At 57.0% G+C, this 16,704-nt stretch overlaps 8 protein-coding genes across 8 annotated transcripts; 2 read left to right on the top strand and 6 right to left on the bottom strand.

The window, feature by feature from the left end:
- Positions 1-555: 555 nt before the first annotated feature.
- Positions 556-1,991, bottom strand: ACO1O0_003037 (glycosyl hydrolase family 61-domain-containing protein; the record flags this gene model as incomplete). The annotated part of the gene is made up of 2 exons (XM_083192497.1): positions 556-1,751; positions 1,814-1,991. The coding sequence occupies 2 exons, from the start codon at positions 1,989-1,991 to the stop codon at positions 556-558; spliced, it is 1,374 nt and encodes a 457-aa protein (XP_083051554.1).
- A 1,365-nt stretch (positions 1,992-3,356) lies between these two features.
- Positions 3,357-4,060, bottom strand: hsp10 (chaperonin 10-like protein; the record flags this gene model as incomplete). The annotated part of the gene is made up of 4 exons (XM_083192496.1): positions 3,357-3,381; positions 3,494-3,552; positions 3,645-3,872; positions 4,058-4,060. The coding sequence occupies 4 exons, from the start codon at positions 4,058-4,060 to the stop codon at positions 3,357-3,359; spliced, it is 315 nt and encodes a 104-aa protein (XP_083051553.1).
- A 1,329-nt stretch (positions 4,061-5,389) lies between these two features.
- Positions 5,390-6,217, top strand: ACO1O0_003035 (uncharacterized protein; the record flags this gene model as incomplete). Its single annotated transcript, XM_083192495.1, has 1 exon — positions 5,390-6,217. One exon carries the CDS (start codon positions 5,390-5,392, stop codon positions 6,215-6,217), a length of 828 nt encoding a protein of 275 aa, XP_083051552.1.
- A 579-nt stretch (positions 6,218-6,796) lies between these two features.
- On the bottom strand, positions 6,797-7,663 carry ACO1O0_003034 (GNAT family N-acetyltransferase; the record flags this gene model as incomplete). Its single annotated transcript, XM_083192494.1, has 1 exon — positions 6,797-7,663. One exon carries the CDS (start codon positions 7,661-7,663, stop codon positions 6,797-6,799), a length of 867 nt encoding a protein of 288 aa, XP_083051551.1.
- Positions 7,664-8,580: 917 nt separating this feature from the next.
- NPR1 (serine/threonine protein kinase NPR1) lies at positions 8,581-11,226 on the bottom strand (the record flags this gene model as incomplete). The annotated part of the gene is made up of 4 exons (XM_083192493.1): positions 8,581-9,239; positions 9,293-10,643; positions 10,756-11,027; positions 11,172-11,226. The coding sequence occupies 4 exons, from the start codon at positions 11,224-11,226 to the stop codon at positions 8,581-8,583; spliced, it is 2,337 nt and encodes a 778-aa protein (XP_083051550.1).
- Positions 11,227-12,707: 1,481 nt separating this feature from the next.
- MRPL19 (mitochondrial 54S ribosomal protein uL11m) lies at positions 12,708-13,255 on the bottom strand (the record flags this gene model as incomplete). Its single annotated transcript, XM_083192492.1, has 2 exons — positions 12,708-13,040; positions 13,124-13,255. The coding sequence occupies 2 exons, from the start codon at positions 13,253-13,255 to the stop codon at positions 12,708-12,710; spliced, it is 465 nt and encodes a 154-aa protein (XP_083051549.1).
- A 437-nt stretch (positions 13,256-13,692) lies between these two features.
- On the top strand, positions 13,693-14,658 carry KRR1 (ribosome biosynthesis protein KRR1; the record flags this gene model as incomplete). Its single annotated transcript, XM_083192491.1, has 1 exon — positions 13,693-14,658. The coding sequence occupies one exon, from the start codon at positions 13,693-13,695 to the stop codon at positions 14,656-14,658; it is 966 nt and encodes a 321-aa protein (XP_083051548.1).
- A 210-nt stretch (positions 14,659-14,868) lies between these two features.
- Positions 14,869-16,094, bottom strand: ACO1O0_003030 (uncharacterized protein; the record flags this gene model as incomplete). Its single annotated transcript, XM_083192490.1, has 2 exons — positions 14,869-15,901; positions 16,036-16,094. The coding sequence occupies 2 exons, from the start codon at positions 16,092-16,094 to the stop codon at positions 14,869-14,871; spliced, it is 1,092 nt and encodes a 363-aa protein (XP_083051547.1).
- Between the last annotated feature and the right edge of the window lie 610 nt (positions 16,095-16,704).

The following is a 16,704-nucleotide window of genomic DNA, read 5'->3' as shown; positions in this document are numbered from 1 at the left end:
GCCAGCAAGCAGGTGATACCCTCAACAATGGTACCTTGGCTTCAGTTCAGGGTCTGACGTCGGTGGAGAAGCAGGCAGGCACCCCCCAAGTTTCACTTGCCTCTCGCCTCCCTGAAACCGAATCGGTGAGGTGTGGCCTCGGATCTTTCCTGGTACATGCATCGCTACTACCAACTCTGTTCCCTTGTGATTGCCATCGTTGCCTCCAGCGAGCTGTAGTCAACGTCATCACTTACTTGGTCGTGTACTTCGCCTCAGTGCTAACAGTAGCTCGCCCCCTGGGGCCCCAGGCGCCAAATAATCCCGCGGTTAATTGTCCTTTACCCCCATTGCCCACACAGATATCACGGGGTTCATGCCAGAGGACATGTCATCTGTACTCGCATGTGTGTGGTCTCTGGCGCACATCGTATTCCGCCGTTTTCGCTGAGTACTAGTTACTTCGTAGGCACATGCTATGTCATAAGGTATGCGGTATACATCATGGATTCTCAAAATGGAAGCAAAGTGCTCATCCGGGGCTAAATCTCATGCCTGCTACGAAGTGCCCGCGCTTCACTGACTACAGTCTCCAAACTCAGCTTGGCAGCCACAAGCGCAATGCCGTGTCTTACGCCCACACTTGCCTTTCTTCGAGCAGCAATCACCAAACGCGCTGCCCTTGCACGTCCGCCCCGTATTTCCCCCGCATCGTCCATCCTCCGACACCTTGAGCTCTTCTGGTGCGCTTCCAGCAGACGTCTCCTGGGGCGCTGGGTCAGTGGGAGGGGAAGAAGTCTCGGCCGTCGATGTGGGCTCAGTGGGCTCCTTGTCGGTGCCACCTGCGTCCTCGCCGATGTTGACCGTGGTTCCCTGAAAGCTATGGTAAGGCTTAGGGATGTCTCCAGGTACCGGCGCGTACTGCTCCTCGCCGTCGAACGCCGCGGGGCCGTCGTAGTTGCCTGCGTCACATTGGTCACCCAGGGACTCGCAGTAGTCGGCCCAGACCTCGCAGTTGGTCCCTCCGGTTACCGGCATCGTGCTCCAGCACTCCTTGCTCTGCGCCCAGCAGTCGTCGACGCTCTCCCAGCAAGAGTCCACGTCGGAGGACCGTGGCACAGGACGAGCGCACCAGTTGCCATTCTTGAGGACGCAGTTGTCCGGCATCTTGCCGTCGTCTTGCTCGTTCTTCTTGGACTGTTTTGCTGACGATGCCAGCGACTCGGGGATATACACCTTGGGGCCCGGAATCTCGTAGCTTGACGCCTCATCCTCGTATAGGTTAAAGGTGAGGCCAGGTGCGTCTGCCTCGACGTGGCCAGGGATGCTGACCTCGTACTCTCCCGGAAGGTCAAGGCTCCTCTGGGGTCCGTTCTGGACGAAGACCTGCGCGCAGCCATGGAAGAACTGCGGATCTCCTCTATACGCTTGGTGCAGTGCCAGGAGCTCCGGCCGGACTAGGTAGTATCCAGAAGGCAGCCCTGTTGGGAGGTTGATCGAGAGCAGGCCATTGTTTTCGATAAGTTTGTCGACGCACCACTTGTCGCTGTCGGCATTGTAGCCGTCCTCCCAAATCTTGAACCAGCCAGGCCCGCTGGCCGGCTCGGAGAACATGTCGTCCACCTTCTTGAGGTACACGGCGCATGGGCCCTTGTGCGAGTCGTCGATGGACCCGGGATTCTCGGCGTTGGGCCAGACACGGAACTCGAAGGTCAAGGTCGAGCCGCTAGTGGCCGGGCAGACGAAGGGGGCGGCAGTTTCTCCGTCTCGACCTATGCATCAACTGTTACTATGGCCTTGAGGCGACCAACGGTATTGTTGGTAGAACACGTACCACAAGCCATAACGTCTCCTGTGAGCGGGTAGATGGGAGCCGTCGCCGTCTCGCCATCCTTGGGCATGCGAACGCAGGTCCCATCACCCTGGTTCTCGCCATTGATAAAGAATGTGGTAAATAGAGTATGGGCACTGGCCATAGAGGCCATGCCAAGGATAGGAAGAAGAGACCTCATGGTGAAATAAGGAGTTCGGAAAAGGAATGGAAGAAGCGAAGATATCTAGAGGGTATGCTAGGCAGTGTGTCAACTCTGGCTGGATTAAATAGCTCCAGGGTGCAATGTAAAAATAGAAGTGATAGAGGTAATTAGACCATCAAGGTCCAACTCGAGAAAGAGGCCAGTAAAAGAATGATGATTGAATTGAAGGACAATGTAAAGACAAGAACTTGACCAAAGGAGTGGTGTCATACAGCGAGGTGGGCCTTGGGGTAGCGGGAGTCGAGCATAGATATATATCACGGCCCTCACTCGAGTTCCGCAGTATCTCAGGAAGCCCTCGCATGATAAAACAGGTGGCTTCGCTCCACGTCGACATCCTTTCATACAATCTATCCCGATGGTATGGCACAAAGACGTAAAAAGCACCACGTGCCGCACAGCTCAGCCAGATGGCCAGGTACAAAAAGCAAACTGCCCAACAGCATGGCGAGAAACGGAAGCCGCACGGGCGAAAATGAAACGAAACACTGAATCGATGATCGGCAGCCAACACAATTCTCCTTAGCGAGCGCCGGGAGCGTGCAGTGGTGCGACATAGCCGCCGGCCGCATCTGGGACCTCGTCGCCTCACGGCGCCACAGGGGTCAGAGGTTGCCAATAAGGAGCCGATGCCCCCCCAATAGGGAGTCAATGCTGGGTATTCGATATCACTTTCTACCACTTCCTTTGTTGCATTCCGGGACTAACCCTGTAGATTGGGGTGCATCCTGATCGGAAGTTTCCTTTCATTTTTTCGAGTCGGGTATTCGTACAACCAGGGCGGTTCCAATGACGGACAGAGCTGGCCACATATCATAGGCTGACAGATGCCATCCTGGAATCTGCTGGAACTGACCTGACCGGTGAGAGAAACCAGTACTGAAAACAATTAATCGGCGACGCAAAGACTTCCGTAGCTGCCATCCCACGAGAATGCACCTAAATAGTGGTGGTTCAGCTCCTCCATGGCTGCTGTCACACTCATGAAGGGGGAGACAAACTTCTCGGTGAGGCACGCGATATGTCGACGCAGAGGCCCGTGACAAGGAGACTGGGAAGCGTAAGCAGGACATGAGGAGTGGAGATTTTTGATACATAGATGAATCTGCAATGGGCCGGGACTCCGTCAGCGGCGCAAACCACCTACGGTGCAGCCCGTTACATGTTGTGTGTGTTTTTGTGTGCTCGCGCCGCCCTATATTACACCCAGTCTATGGAAAGAGACCTAGACCTCTCCCCACCAATCTCCCCCCCGTCTCTGATGATGCCGTAAAGTACATTTAATTTACAGTCCCGTCGGAATCGGCCGGCTTCGGTAGCGGGTTAGCCAGTAGGGTATCTTTACTCGTTGATCTTGGCCAGGATCCTGTGCAACTGTGTCAGCCAAAAACTTGGTCTCACCCATCATCGCTTTGCACGCCCGCCATGCCATGATTGGATGGGCGTGCAGGTGCAAGGGGGAGGGCCGGAAAACTTACTCGCTGTCGCGGAACAGCTGGTACTCCTCCTCACCAGCCCTGACGGGGGAACCGCCGAACTACAAGCCCGGTGTCAGTCGTGAACCTCGAACCTTAAATCTTGCACCACTACCACACCAACCACCGCATAGAGAGGGAGGGGCTGCCATACCTGGGGGATCAGGACGCGGTCGCCCTCCTTGACGCCCATGGGCAGGCGGTTGCCCTTCTTGTCAAGGGCGCCGGGGCCGACGGCAAGGACCTTGGCCTCGTTGAGCTTCTCGATGCTGGACTCGGGCAGGAGGATGCCGCTGGCAGTCCGGGTCTCAGCCTTGACGCGCTGGACCAGGACGCGGTCGAGGAGAGGGGCGAGGGAGCGGATGGAGCGGATCGCGGTAGCCTATGTCGTGGGCGTAGAGGTTAGCCATGCGTTCATGGTTCTGATTGTGTCAAGGCCTTCCGATGCCATAGCCATTGCCGAGGATGGGAAGGACAGCAGGGGACAAGGGACGCCATTGCCGTGCTTCAGCCATTGCGCATCCCGGAGCGGCATCGCGAGGGGTCGTTTGGGAGGATTGGGCGTACCATTGTGATTGGATTGATTAAATACGACGTAGATGAAGGTAAATGCGAGGTGTGGAGAGGCGGTGGTGATGCGATGCTGGAGAGGAAGGGGGATCAAGTTTTGAGTTGGCTGGAGACGATGGGTTGCTGGCCGGCATGTGGAGCTCTTTTCCAACAGCTTCCAGAAAGTCAGCAATTTTTTCCCACCATCTGGACTCTGCCGTTCCCGTTGCTCCCCCAATCCAATCATCCAATGGGGCTGTTCGGCTGTGGATTTCCCCGGCTCCGGCTACTTCGGAGTTCGGACCTTGACCTCACTGACCTCGACTGGACCTCACTGACCAGCTTGGCTGGCTGTGAGCGACGCTTCCCCACAGTCTCTCCCCATCCCCAATCTCTCCATTGCGCTAGCTTCTGCAATTCTAGGCTCGCTTTGAGGTAAAACACCAAGGAATTGATAACAATAGGTAAAGATAGTAAATTTGATGCTTCAATTGCCTGCTACGCTTGCGGCATAACTGTCACAAGGCAGGGTCGAGTTACTAGTGTTGTCGGCGGTAGCACGAGAAGCTATTTTCATGAGCAGACTTCTCAAGGCCTCCAATGTCGAACTGAGTAAGGCCGTAGCGATCGAATGCGATAATAGGCAGACGGTGAGACTGATAGTCAACGACCTCGAAAAGCTCGTCATAAAACTGAGGCACGTGGGTATACACAATCATTACTCCGTAGCTGCGACAGGAACTCCAGCAAGGTCGGACCGAGGGCTAATGAGTGCCGATGAACCAACAGATAGCTGATGGGCTGGCCAAGAGTCTGCCACAACAAAAGTATCAACAGTTCGTACAGGCCATTGGACTAGACGATCTGCGAGACCGGTTGGTAGTAGGCCTGCGCATAGAGACGTTACGAGACCAAATCAAGGCTGCAAGCGATTTCACAACGGAACCTGCAGAGACTGAGGAGCGGCTGGGGCACAACACCACAAGGGTGGCTCACGCGAGGAGGAATATCATCGCGAGGGGGGTCAAATAGCTTGGGAGGTCTGTTAGGCAGGACCTGTCGGGCCTCCCCAGGGGTGTATATGTCAAGGGTGGTTCGCACGTGAGACAGCGGGTGAATCAATTTGTATGGGGTTAGCGCCTGAGGGAGTTCAGGCAATCAATCAACAATCTACACACACACACGCGACCCTACTTCGTGACAGTTATGAGCACGGCCCAGCTGTCCGCAAGCGTTGTAGGCAACTGAAGCATCGAATTTATTATATTTACCCATCTTCATCAATTCCTTGGTGTTTTACCTCAAAGCGAGCCCAAGCGCCCCCGTTCAGGCACGCTAGCCACCGTCGCGATGGATTCCAACGGCAAGGACCGCAAGATAATTACTATTCTTGCTGGACCAGAGACCTGGGACAATTGGATCTTTATGCTTCGTAACAGACTGGATCCTGAGACCTGGGATGCTATCAAACCAGTCAATCCTATTGGTGATATAGCAACTGAGCCAGAGCCTCCAAAGGCCAGCGAGGTAGTCCCCAACGCCACCAGCGTCGCGGAGTTCACCTCGGCACAGATCAACGTATACGACTTCCTCTATAGGGACTTTGAACGAAGGGACCGAAAATACACCGAACAGAAGGCTGAGATGAGGCGAGCGAGTGAATATATCATAACCTCGATCGAGGAGAAGTTCCTCACGTTACTTCATGATCTCGTAGGCCCAAGGGCAATGCTTAAGCGGCTCTACGAGGCCGCAAGCCCGACCCCAGGCTTTATGGCGAGGGAGATCACACCCAAATACAATGAGGCACTCAAAGGTCCACGAGACCTCAGAGCCCTGCCTCAGTGGCTGGACCGTTGGGAGACTGTTATCATGAAAGCGTTCCGATATAGATTGCCAGCCACCTTCAACGGCCAATGGCTACGAGAGATGGGAAAGGCAATTGAGCCGCTCACCTCATTTCATGGCCAAGCGCTCATGCAAGCTGCTTGCAGACTAGATGAAGTTGCTGCTCAGATCACAATTCAGGGAGCTTCCTACCTCCTTCCGGAAGGGTCGATCACGGTCATAAGGCCGGGAGACGCACCGGCGGCACCTTCGAACGCTATATCTCTATTAGACGATGCCTCGATCTACACATACAGAAAGGCACTCAATAACGTCAGAGATTGGGTTTAGACCCATCGCCTCAAGATGATGTCTCGGTCCGTACGCGGACGTGCATTTCCAACACCAGAAGGAACAGCCGAGACCTCAGACGATGGCGAGGGAAGAGAGATATCTCGCCTAAAGAGACCAAGGGCCGAGACACAATCAACGAGAGGCCCAAGGAAGGCCACAACGAGATGTGAGACCTGCGGCAAAATAGGCCATAAGTTGCCTCAATGCTGGCACCTATTGGAGGACCAGCGGCCAAACAACATGCCGGCCAGTGAGGCTATCGCCAAGAAGGTCTAGAAGGTCGTCGAGGCAGACCCAGATATAACGAAGAAGGTGAACAGGTAGCCGTACAACTTAAGGATCAATACTAGCCGCATAATAGCGGCGTCGCCTTTTGGCGACAAGTCGGGCATTCAAAGGAGCCACAGTTCCCTAAGGCAGATTGTAATAGATGGCCACCATTTTGTTCTCACATTTATGTATACCAACGACTCTAATGCTCCTCAACTCAGTCGGGATGAAACGGCGTAGCTATCGGGAACCCATGACATTTCCGCACACATGATCGAAACACCATCAATCCATCATGAAACTCGGTCATTTCAGCTTCAGTCTCATCTGGAACTGCCCAATCTTCGGCCGCACCGCTCCAACCTTCTTCGCAAGCCCATCCCCATACTCCGCGGGAATCACACCAGGCGCACACCACTTCTTGCCCCTGAACCGTCCCATCATGGCCCTCGCCAGTCTCGTCGCCTCCCCCTGGCCCCTCCACTCGGGCTCCACAATCAGGGATGCGATCTTGATCTCGTTCTTCTCCTTGTCCTCCGGGTCCGTCGTCACGCACCACGCATGGCCCAGCCGGAACGCCCGCTGCGCAATCGAAAGCCTGCTCATGAAGTAGACCTGCCACGGCATGTCCGCCGCGCCGTGCTTCTTGACCAGCGCATCCACCTCGGCCACCGTCACCTCCTCGAGCGCGGGGTCATCCCGGAACTCGTCCGAGCCCGCCGGCACCGCCTCGTGCTCCCACCCGGGCAGCTCCCGCATCTCCTTGAACCCGATCCGCCTATACATGGCCAGGGCGCGCGTGTTGGTCTGTATGCACTCCAGCTCCAGCTCCTCCTGGCCCGCCTCCCTCTCGCGCTCCACGATCATGGCCAGCGCCCTGGTCCCCACGCCCTTGCCCTGCGCGATGGGCGCCACGCCCATGGTCCCCAAGCGCGAGAGCCGCGGCTGGTCCTCCCGCAGGGCGATGAGCCCGAACGCGATGGGCCCGTCCGCGCTGATGGACGGGTCGAAGAAGACGTAGCTGCGCGGCAGGTTGACGAGGTTCGTCTCCGCCCACGCCGTGAACGTCTCAGCTGTGAAGTTGACATCACCGGCAATGTAGCCGGTAAAAGACGAGTTGAATAGCTGTGCGATCTGCGCCGCCGGCAACGAGGACGCCGGTCTGCACTCCATGTTGGGAATGGGTTGGTAACTGAGTAGCTGAGTAAGTTTCCGCGAGGTGAAAGTGAAGCTATTGGTGTGCGTTCTTGCAGGACAAAGCATTCGACGGCCAGAAACTCGGGCTGCCTATATTAGGTAGTCGTAAGCACCTACGGATACCGTACCCTTCCGTATAAATGAGGGGCAGTTCTTGGCAAGGAGTCAGATGAGACTGGGGCTGCTCCATCTACTTTGATAAACCTGCCTACCAGGAACTACTAATACGGAGTATACGGTATCAATAGTAGACACCGACGATCCATGGAGCCCTCCACTGCAGTGTGTACACAAGCAGCCGTGTCCTACCCTCTGCCTAATTCATGTATGATATACTTCGACTGGTAGCTAAAAGTTGGCCTCTATTGAACCTATCGTACCACGTTCCCTTTATAATCCATTGTTATGAACCTACTAGAATATACCACGCCGCGAAGTTGAACAGCGCTGGTACCAACTCAACCAGCAAACCCAACACAAGACGGTGTGCCCGTCAGAACGCCACATCATTTCATCCATAGACCACCCGGAGAACTGCCTCTCGAGTCTGCCCCCTGGCTGGCCTCGTCCGCCTCATCTTTCTGCTCCACCCATATCTCCTCAGCCTTGTCACTCGACGAATTACCACCTGTCTCCGGATTCTCCTGTGGCCTTCGAGTTCTTGACCTTCCCCTGCTCCTGCTCCTGCTCCTTCGCCTTATCTTCTCTTCCTCCTGCTGTTCCTTTAGCTGCTTCTTCTGGTTCTTCCGTTCCCCCTTGCCCTTCCACAACACTTCCAAAAGACTCTGCTGACTCTTCCGCCTGCTCTCCCTTATTTTATGTCTTGCTTGACTCTCCGCCTGCCTCATTTCCGCTTTTCGTTTCGTGGCATACTGTTCCATCGGCACAATACCCTAGCTCTGCGCGGTCGGATTGTTCGGAGGTTGTAGGACATGCGTGTGATCATCGGCCACAATTACCTGCCCGTCATCCAGCTGCTGGCATATCTGAGAGTCAGCAACCCAGGGCTCTGCTAGCATCTCGTTCAAGCTAGCGCGTGTTTTGGGGTTGACGTCAAGCATGCGCCAGATTATGTACCGGCTCTCCCTAGGAAGCAGTCGCAAAATCCTCCAAGGCCCTCTGATCACTTCCTTCTTCTCGCCGGGAGCTTGTTGCCCCTGAGTCTGATCTTGGGGTTGAGCTTGGGCCTGGACCTTGGAAGCATCTGTTTCCGGCGCCACAGTAGATGATGATTCACCCCTCTTATGGTGGCTGCGGGGGTGGTGGCTTTCCTTGGTCGATGCATCGTCTGGAGAACCCTTCTCTGTTGCTGGCGTCTGCTCGCCAGGCCGCTTACTAGGGTGCACCAGCTTCGCTGGATCGTGACCAGGAGTTGGTTCGGAGGCAAACAGTTTCCAGGAATTATCTGTCATCTGTGGGAGCTTCCATGGAAAGCGGCGCAACGTCATGCAGCAGAAAATAATAGCGAGGGACCACACGTCAGCTGCTGACGCATCGTACTCCTTATCCTTATAAACCTCCGGGGCAAGATATGGGTCGGAGCCGACGATACCTGCAATTTTCAAGTCAGTTGCCGTCCGCAAGATACGCTCTAGATTAACTCACCCTTCGCCATAACCATTTCAGTCTCAAACGGATACCTGAAGACGTGGGCGCTTCCGAAATCAATGATCTTCATAATACCCTTGTCGCTGATGACCACGTTGTCGAGCTTGAGATCGCGGTGCGCAAGTCCTAAGCTGTGGAGGTACGTGACGCCATTAAGAATCTGCAGGAAGCAGCATCTTATCTCCTCCCGTACCATCTTCCCCGTCATGACGGTGGCGAAGAGATCGTAAGGTGCGTATTCCATGACTTCGTACCAGCTTCCCTTTTCGCGCACGATATCCAAAGTTTCGATGATGTTGCCGTGATGAAGCGTCGAACCGAAGCAGAACTCGGCTGTCACCTTCTTGTTATACTCCTTCTCGGTTTCATAAGAATGTTTCGGTCGGAATTCTTTGACAGCAAAGACGGTGCCGTCGTCTTTCCGTTTCATCAACCGAACCGCACCTCCCGCTCCCGACCCCAGCACTCTTCCGATCTTACCATATTTTGTAGTCAAACCGTGGTCCTCGCCAAATGGGAGCTGTTGTGTGGAGCGCGAGGCGGGAGGAGTCTTGGTCCCAGACCGAGGTGCCGGTGAGGCATCGCGCTTCTTGCTATGGCCGCCGCCTTTGAAGAAACGCTTCAAGTCTGACATGGACCCATGGCTAGCTTGTTGGTGATGTGTGCCAGTCGAACTGCTATCGCTACGAGCAAACTCATCACTAGCGTTCCTGTTGAATTTCCCAGAGCCATGCTTCTCCGACAGACTTGTCTTGGATGAGCCGGGAGAACTGTGCTTCTTCTTCTTTCTCGAAAACACGAAGCGAGGGTGGATTTCGTGCCTGCTCGCATGCTGCTGGGCGGGGCGTCGGCCTTTGGCGTAGGGGTCGTTGACGTCCCCACCGAGAGTCATGGGCTTGGAGTAGTAGTTGGAGGCAACGCTCCGGGAGGGACTCGACTCCCTCGACACTGGTACGGAGCCTCCCCCCTGGGCCAGCATCCCCCTACGGTGGGACCGCAGGTCGCCCTGTCTCTCCTCTAGTGATGATGGTCGCCTCTGGAGGACATGATCTGAGGATGCCGGGCGGTGTGTGAGAGGTTGCCGTTGGGCGAACTGTGGCATCTGGTCGTGCGATGTGGTAGCCTGCGGAGTGATAATGTGAGGCTCTGTAGGATGGAGAGTCCTGCCCTCCGAGTCCCTGGCGGGTCTCTTCTCCGAAGATCCGGTGGGGTCCGATCCGGACGGAGTGAGCGGAGGGGAGGTCATGGCAGAGATCCTGGGGCTTCCATGCGGCGATTGATGAAATCCGGGAGAATTGGGGGTCGGGAGCCGGGATGCATTAGAAGACTCATCATCGCGAGAGGGTATCTGAGAAGAAGCGGTCAGTGTTTTGTGTTTCCCTAGAGGAGCACATGGGGTTAAGAAGCAGGGCGGGCAAATACAACAAGATGAGCAGAAGTAGGGGGGCGAGCAAACGTACTCTAGAGGGCGGCAGGGAGAAGGGCTCAAAGTGAAAATCACCCATGCGGCGTTCCTGGAGAGGCCGTCCATGCAGCGACTTGGTAAACTCCTTAAGCTGTTCGACGGCGACCTCGTTGGAAGATGGCGAGAGGTCAGCGTCGCCGGGGCTCAGTGGCGCTGGCTCGGGAGCAATCTCCTCGACGGCGGAGGAGAAGCGGACGGCGGGAACGTCTTGTTGTGGTTTCTTGTCGGCGGCGGTCGGATCGGTGGGATTCTGAGGTGCTTGCGACACTGCAAGACGATATATATCAGCCATTGTTCGTGCAATACAAGATACGTGGTCGAGACGCGCGGTGCAGTTGACGCATGCGGGCGAGGCCGGCATGGCGGGGCATTCACGCTGCGACTCGGAAGGACCGGAAAGATGGAGCGTACCGGCGGGCTGGACTTGGAGGCCCTGCTCGTCGCGTCGAGATGCGGGCGTGTCCATGAGGAACTAAGAATGGCCGCGAACTTGGGTCGCCGTCCAAGTTCAGATGGTGAGGGGCGGATTGAAGGTCGTCGGGTCTGGGGAGAAGGAGAGGTAGACAGAGCAAGGTGGGAAGGAAGTCCCGCCGGCCAAGAGTCAAGGCTAAAAAAGCTGAGGGATGATGCGTCAACTTCCGTCAAGTCTGGGAGATAGCGCCGATCCATGGTGGGGCGTGCAGTCGCCGCCCGCAGTCGCTCTTGCCCTCCACGAGTCCACTGTCCAGCTTCCAACCTGGAAGGCCGAGCGAGAGCCCAGAGGTTGGCGGCCCTGGGCCTCTCAGGCTCCCTCTCCGGCCGTTGGGCCTCTGGCCTTCTGGGCCTCTGGGCTGCCATCCTGGATTACCTAGGAGGGCAGCCCGGCGGTTTCGGCCAGCCGCCCGGCTTTAGCTGCAATTCACCGACCGCGATGGCCACTGACAGCTGAGAGTTGGTGCTGTTCACCATCACGGCCGCGCATGAGGTGCACCCGTGCATCCCCGGGTCCTCTAATCATGGGCCAAGTCCGCGGTTCGGAGTCTCTCAGGGCCAATGCAACGTCTCCAAGCGGACCCCGAGACCCCCGACAAGCTCCGGCGTTGCGCACATGCTTCCACCAAGCTTTTACTACTCGTACATGTGTGAGACATGGCTAGTAAGTTGTGGCATTGCCACCGTTCATCCACGCCTCCGGATATAGCCAAACAGCTTTACTCCCGACATTCTTCCACACCTTCTGTTTGACCTTTGCTGGGCACCTTACGTAATTGGAGCACAGAACACGACTCGGAGATTCCGCCGTAGTCGACTCAACCTAATACCTACTACATAGTACCAAGTTTCTATCAGTCCTAACACATTATGCCGATAGCCCGCTCTGAGACGTAAGGGTCCCAGTATCTATTTATAGATGCCTCAGATAGTTGGAGCCTGGAGGTGGATTAAGGAAATTATTGCTGGATACTGTCATTATGCGAATAGTGGCCTGCACGATGCCATATACGTACTGTCATTCATGCTGTGGACCTGTACGATGCAATATGGATACGCACTTGCTTCATGCTATGGTGTTTCTGTGCCATCCGCCACGGAGCAAAGCCAACTCCTGAGGCACCATCTCCTATCTCCCATCTTCAAAATGTCTCATCGAATTGGGATCCATACAGCAATGTGAGTTTGCAAGACAGGCCTTCAGTGAGTTTCCTAGGTAGTAGTGATAGCTTCCCGAGCCCCTAGCTCCTTAGGTACACCACACACACACAGGGCATCTCACCCAACTAGATGGTCAGACATCCGACGTGGAACCAAGTCTGTAATAACCAATGGAAGAAAATTGTACATTGTCTTGAGAGACCGAGTCCAACCCAAATGCTCTTATGGTACACCGGCCCAGTCGACCGCAAACGCACGCCACAGGACCTCTCTTCTATGCAACGCCCCGAAAAAAAATTCGATTCCTTCCCACCATCATGCCACGACATTGATGCCCATCGACTTGCACTGGAATATGATGGCCCGGCAGATGCCCTTGAGCGGCAGCCCGGACAGCCGCATCTCGCTCTTTTTGATCTTGGCAACCTCGTACACGTGCTTGAGGCTGATGGTGCCGACCGTCTCGTGGCCCGGGTTGCTGGCCGCCTTGCGGCCCTTCTTGCCCTTGGGCGCGTCCACGGCGTTCTTGAGCAGCCACGATGTCTGCGGGGTCCGGATTTCGAAGTGGAACGACCGGTCGGGGCGGACCGTCACGCGGCACGGCATGGGAGTCCCGGTGACGATGTGTGCGGTCCTCGCGTTGAACTCCTGGGGGGTCATACAGTCAGCACCTGACAAACCATCTTCCTCTGCCCATCTAGCTAGGCCGAGGGGTTCTGGGGTCGCCGTACCTTGCAAAAGTCCATCGACTTGACACCTTTGCTACCTAGCGCCGGACCGACGGGGGGGCTCGGGCTCGCCTGCCCAGCTCCGACAATGAGCTTGACGACCTGGTCGGCCAGGGCCTGCCCTCGTTTCGACATGTTTGGGTCGTGTGTGCTGGGATGTTGGGGTTCGGAGGGATGGAGTCGACAACAGAGGCGGGATGCGACAGCACGCGATGGGCGTTGGGAAAGATTTCAAGCCTTGGCCTTGCCGAGCCTCCTAGGTGGATTGATTGGTGGATGCAGGGAATCCTTGCATCCCCCACATGGCGTTGCTGCCACCCCACTAGCGGCCGGCCTCTTCCAGGCGAAACCTCCAAAAATTTTGGCTGGCGTCTCTCAATCTGGGTTCAACTTTTGCACAACTTTTCCCCGATTCCGTCAACACCCCGCTTCCATCGACGAGCGGCGATCCTCTCCCCTATAGAGGCTGAACCATCAACCTGAATATTTTCATCATTCTTTTTCTCCGGAAAACAGACGTCGCCACCACCCTCTCACGTCCGAAGAACCCCAGTGGGTAGACCGCCCCCAACATGCCTTCGACGCACCAGAAGGACAAGCCGTGGGACACGGACGATGTCGACAAGTGGAAGGTAGACAACTTCACCCCCAAGGACAACCTCGGCGGCACATTCACGGAGGAGTCGTCATTCATCACCCTCTTCCCCAAGTACCGCGAAGTGTACCTGAAGGAGGCGTGGCCACTCGTGACCAAGGCCCTCGAGAAGACGGGCATCGCCTGCACGCTGGATCTCGTCGAGGGTTCCATGACGGTCAAGACGACGCGGAAAACCTACGACCCGGCCGCCATCCTCAACGCCCGCGACCTGATCAAGCTGCTCGCCCGCAGCGTGCCCGCGCCGCAGGCCATCAAGATCCTCGAGGACGGCATCGCGTGCGACATTATCAAGATCCGCAACCTCGTCAACAACAAGGACCGCTTCGTCAAGCGCCGGCAACGGATACTGGGGCCCAACGGGTCGACACTCAAGGCGCTCGAGCTCCTCACGCAGACGTACATCCTGGTGCACGGCAACACGGTGTCGGCCATGGGGCCGTACAAGGGGCTCAAGGAGGTGCGGCGCATCGTGGAGGACTGCATGGCCAACATCCACCCCATCTACCACGTCAAGGAGCTCATGATCAAGCGCGAGCTGGCCAAGGACCCGGAGCTGGCCAACGAGAGCTGGGACCGCTTCCTGCCCAACTTCCGCAAGAAGACGCTGAGCCACCGCCGCAAGCCCCTCCGCGTCACCGACAAGAGCAAGAAGGTCTACACGCCGTTCCCGCCGGCCCCCGAGAAGAGCAAGCTCGACATCGAGATCGAGACGAGTCAGCACTTCCTCAGCAAGGGCGACAAGGAGCGGGCCGCGCGCAACGAGCGCTTGGAGAAGCAGAAGGAGCGCAAGGTGGAGAAGGCAAAGGAGCGCCAGGCCGAGTTTGTGCCCCCGGAGGAGGGCGAGCGGCCCAAGAAGAAGCGGAAGAAGGCGTCAGAATGAGCATGTGCGGGCTAGGGAAGGGGGAGTGTAAAGGGTTGTTACTGCTTGTCGATAATGGATGTGAGGTGAATAATACCCATGAAATGACGACTACTATTCGGTTCTCCAGCAAGCCCCCAGGGTGTGTTTTGGTTGATGCACGCTATGTTTTGCAGATGGCTGGCCGAGTCTATCCTAACCCATGTATCCGTATGATGCTAACTATTGGAATTACAGCCTGGGGGAATCAGCGCTGTCTATCTCAATCACCAGCTTGCCAAACTGCTTGCCCTGCTCCATCTCGGTGAACAGGCCATCGATGGCCTCGAGATCCCCCAGCCCCTTGACGGTCCGGCTGATGACGGGCCGGATCTTGTGCTTGTCGACAAAGGCAATCATGTCCCGGAACTCCCTCTTGGACCCCATGGTGGTCCCCTTGAGCTCCAGGTTGTTGAGCACCGCCGCCATGGACCAGTCCATCCTGGGCCCCACGGTCATGCCGTACTGCGAGATGACGCCCCCCGGCTTGAGCAGCCGCACCGCCTTGGCCACGACCTCGCCCCCCGCGCCGTCGATGATGGCGTCCAGGAAGGGCCTGTCCCGCGGCAGCTGCTCCCTCAGCGCCGCCTCCCACTTCTTCTCCCTGTACACGGCGCCGCCCCGGGCGCCCATCTGCCTCGCCCGGTCGATCTTGGCCTGGTCGCCCGACGTGACGTAGACGTTGGCGCCCATGGCGACGGCGAACTGCAGGACCTGCAGGGCGACGCCGCCGCCGATGCCCGTGACGAGGACGTTCCTCCCCGGGACGGCGACGGCGGCGGCGCCCGCCTTGGTGACGAGGGCGCGCCAGCCGGTCAGGCCGACGAGGGGCAGGGCGGCGGCCTCGACGGGGGACAGGTGAGCGGGGGCGGGCTCGACCTCGGACTCGTGGACGACGATGTAGTCCTGGGCGGTGCCGACGGGGGTGAGCCTGCTGGAGCCGGTGACGGCGAAGGGGCCCTCGGGGCCGTCCGGGTCGGACTCCCAGCCGCGCATCGGGGTGAGGATGACGGGTCTGCCGAGCAGTTCGTCGCGGCGTGAGGAGGACGGGCCGGCGTCGACGACGGTGCCGCAGCCATCGGCCAGCATGGGGTGGTCGAAGGAGATGGCCGGGTACTGGTGGTGGCGGATGAAGAGGTCGCGGTGGTTGAGGGCCGCGGCCGAGAGGCGGATCAGGAGCTCATAGTCGCCGGGCTTAGGGATAGGGACCTCGATGAGCTGGAGCCTGGGGAGGGGGGTGGCATGTCAGTTTCACGGTGGTTGTGGTGAGCGAGATGTGAGTGTTGAGTGTTGAGTGTGAGTGTTGAGTGTGAGTGTGAGTGTGAGTGGTGAGAGGTGATGAGACGGTGGGAAGCGTACGGATAGTAGACCTCGCCTGGCTTGCCAGGGACTTGCTTGATATTCAGGAGTCGTGGCATTGTGGCGCTATGTGCAGTGCGGCATTGGATATGGACGGGAGTGGTTTCTGGGAGCCTTGCTGACGTTGTAGAAAGTGAAGCATGAGACTCTCCATTCGAGGTTGACAGGGTGGGAGACGAATAATGGATGAGGTCGGCCGGTCGGCTACAGTCGATGCCCCGCAGCCACTGCCGAGGATCTGAATTGAGGATGTGATCGCGATGATCACTGATGGGACACTGTGGCGGTCAAAAGCAAGCACCTGTAGGTGCTGTGGCTGCTATTATTAATCCATGGCTGATGGCCGGCGATGGATGGATTATCAATCAATGATGGCTTCAGTGATGAGAGGCTCCTCGGAAATGGGTATCCTATTATATCACAGAGTACGGATACGGAGAGTATGTACTAATTACTCTCCAGCACCTAGCCGGACCGCGGCTGTGGACCGCGTCTGCTGGTGGAAGCAGCCACAGTCAAGAAGGGGACGCATGCCAATCAGGACTGGCAGATGGTGAACCCACGGGAATCCATTGTTCCACGACAGTGCTGTTCCAGGTGCCAGATGGTTGCGAAGATTGCCGGATTGGGAAGTGTGAGACATGACTCGGCGCCCGTGATGGAATTGGG

Source organism: Amphichorda felina (genome assembly GCF_050947745.1).
Source record: "Amphichorda felina strain 45539 chromosome Unknown scaffold_3, whole genome shotgun sequence".
Taxonomy (NCBI): Eukaryota; Fungi; Ascomycota; class Sordariomycetes; order Hypocreales; family Bionectriaceae; genus Amphichorda; species Amphichorda felina.
Note: the sequence above shows the minus strand (reverse complement) of the source record. Positions and strands in the feature narration are given on the sequence as shown.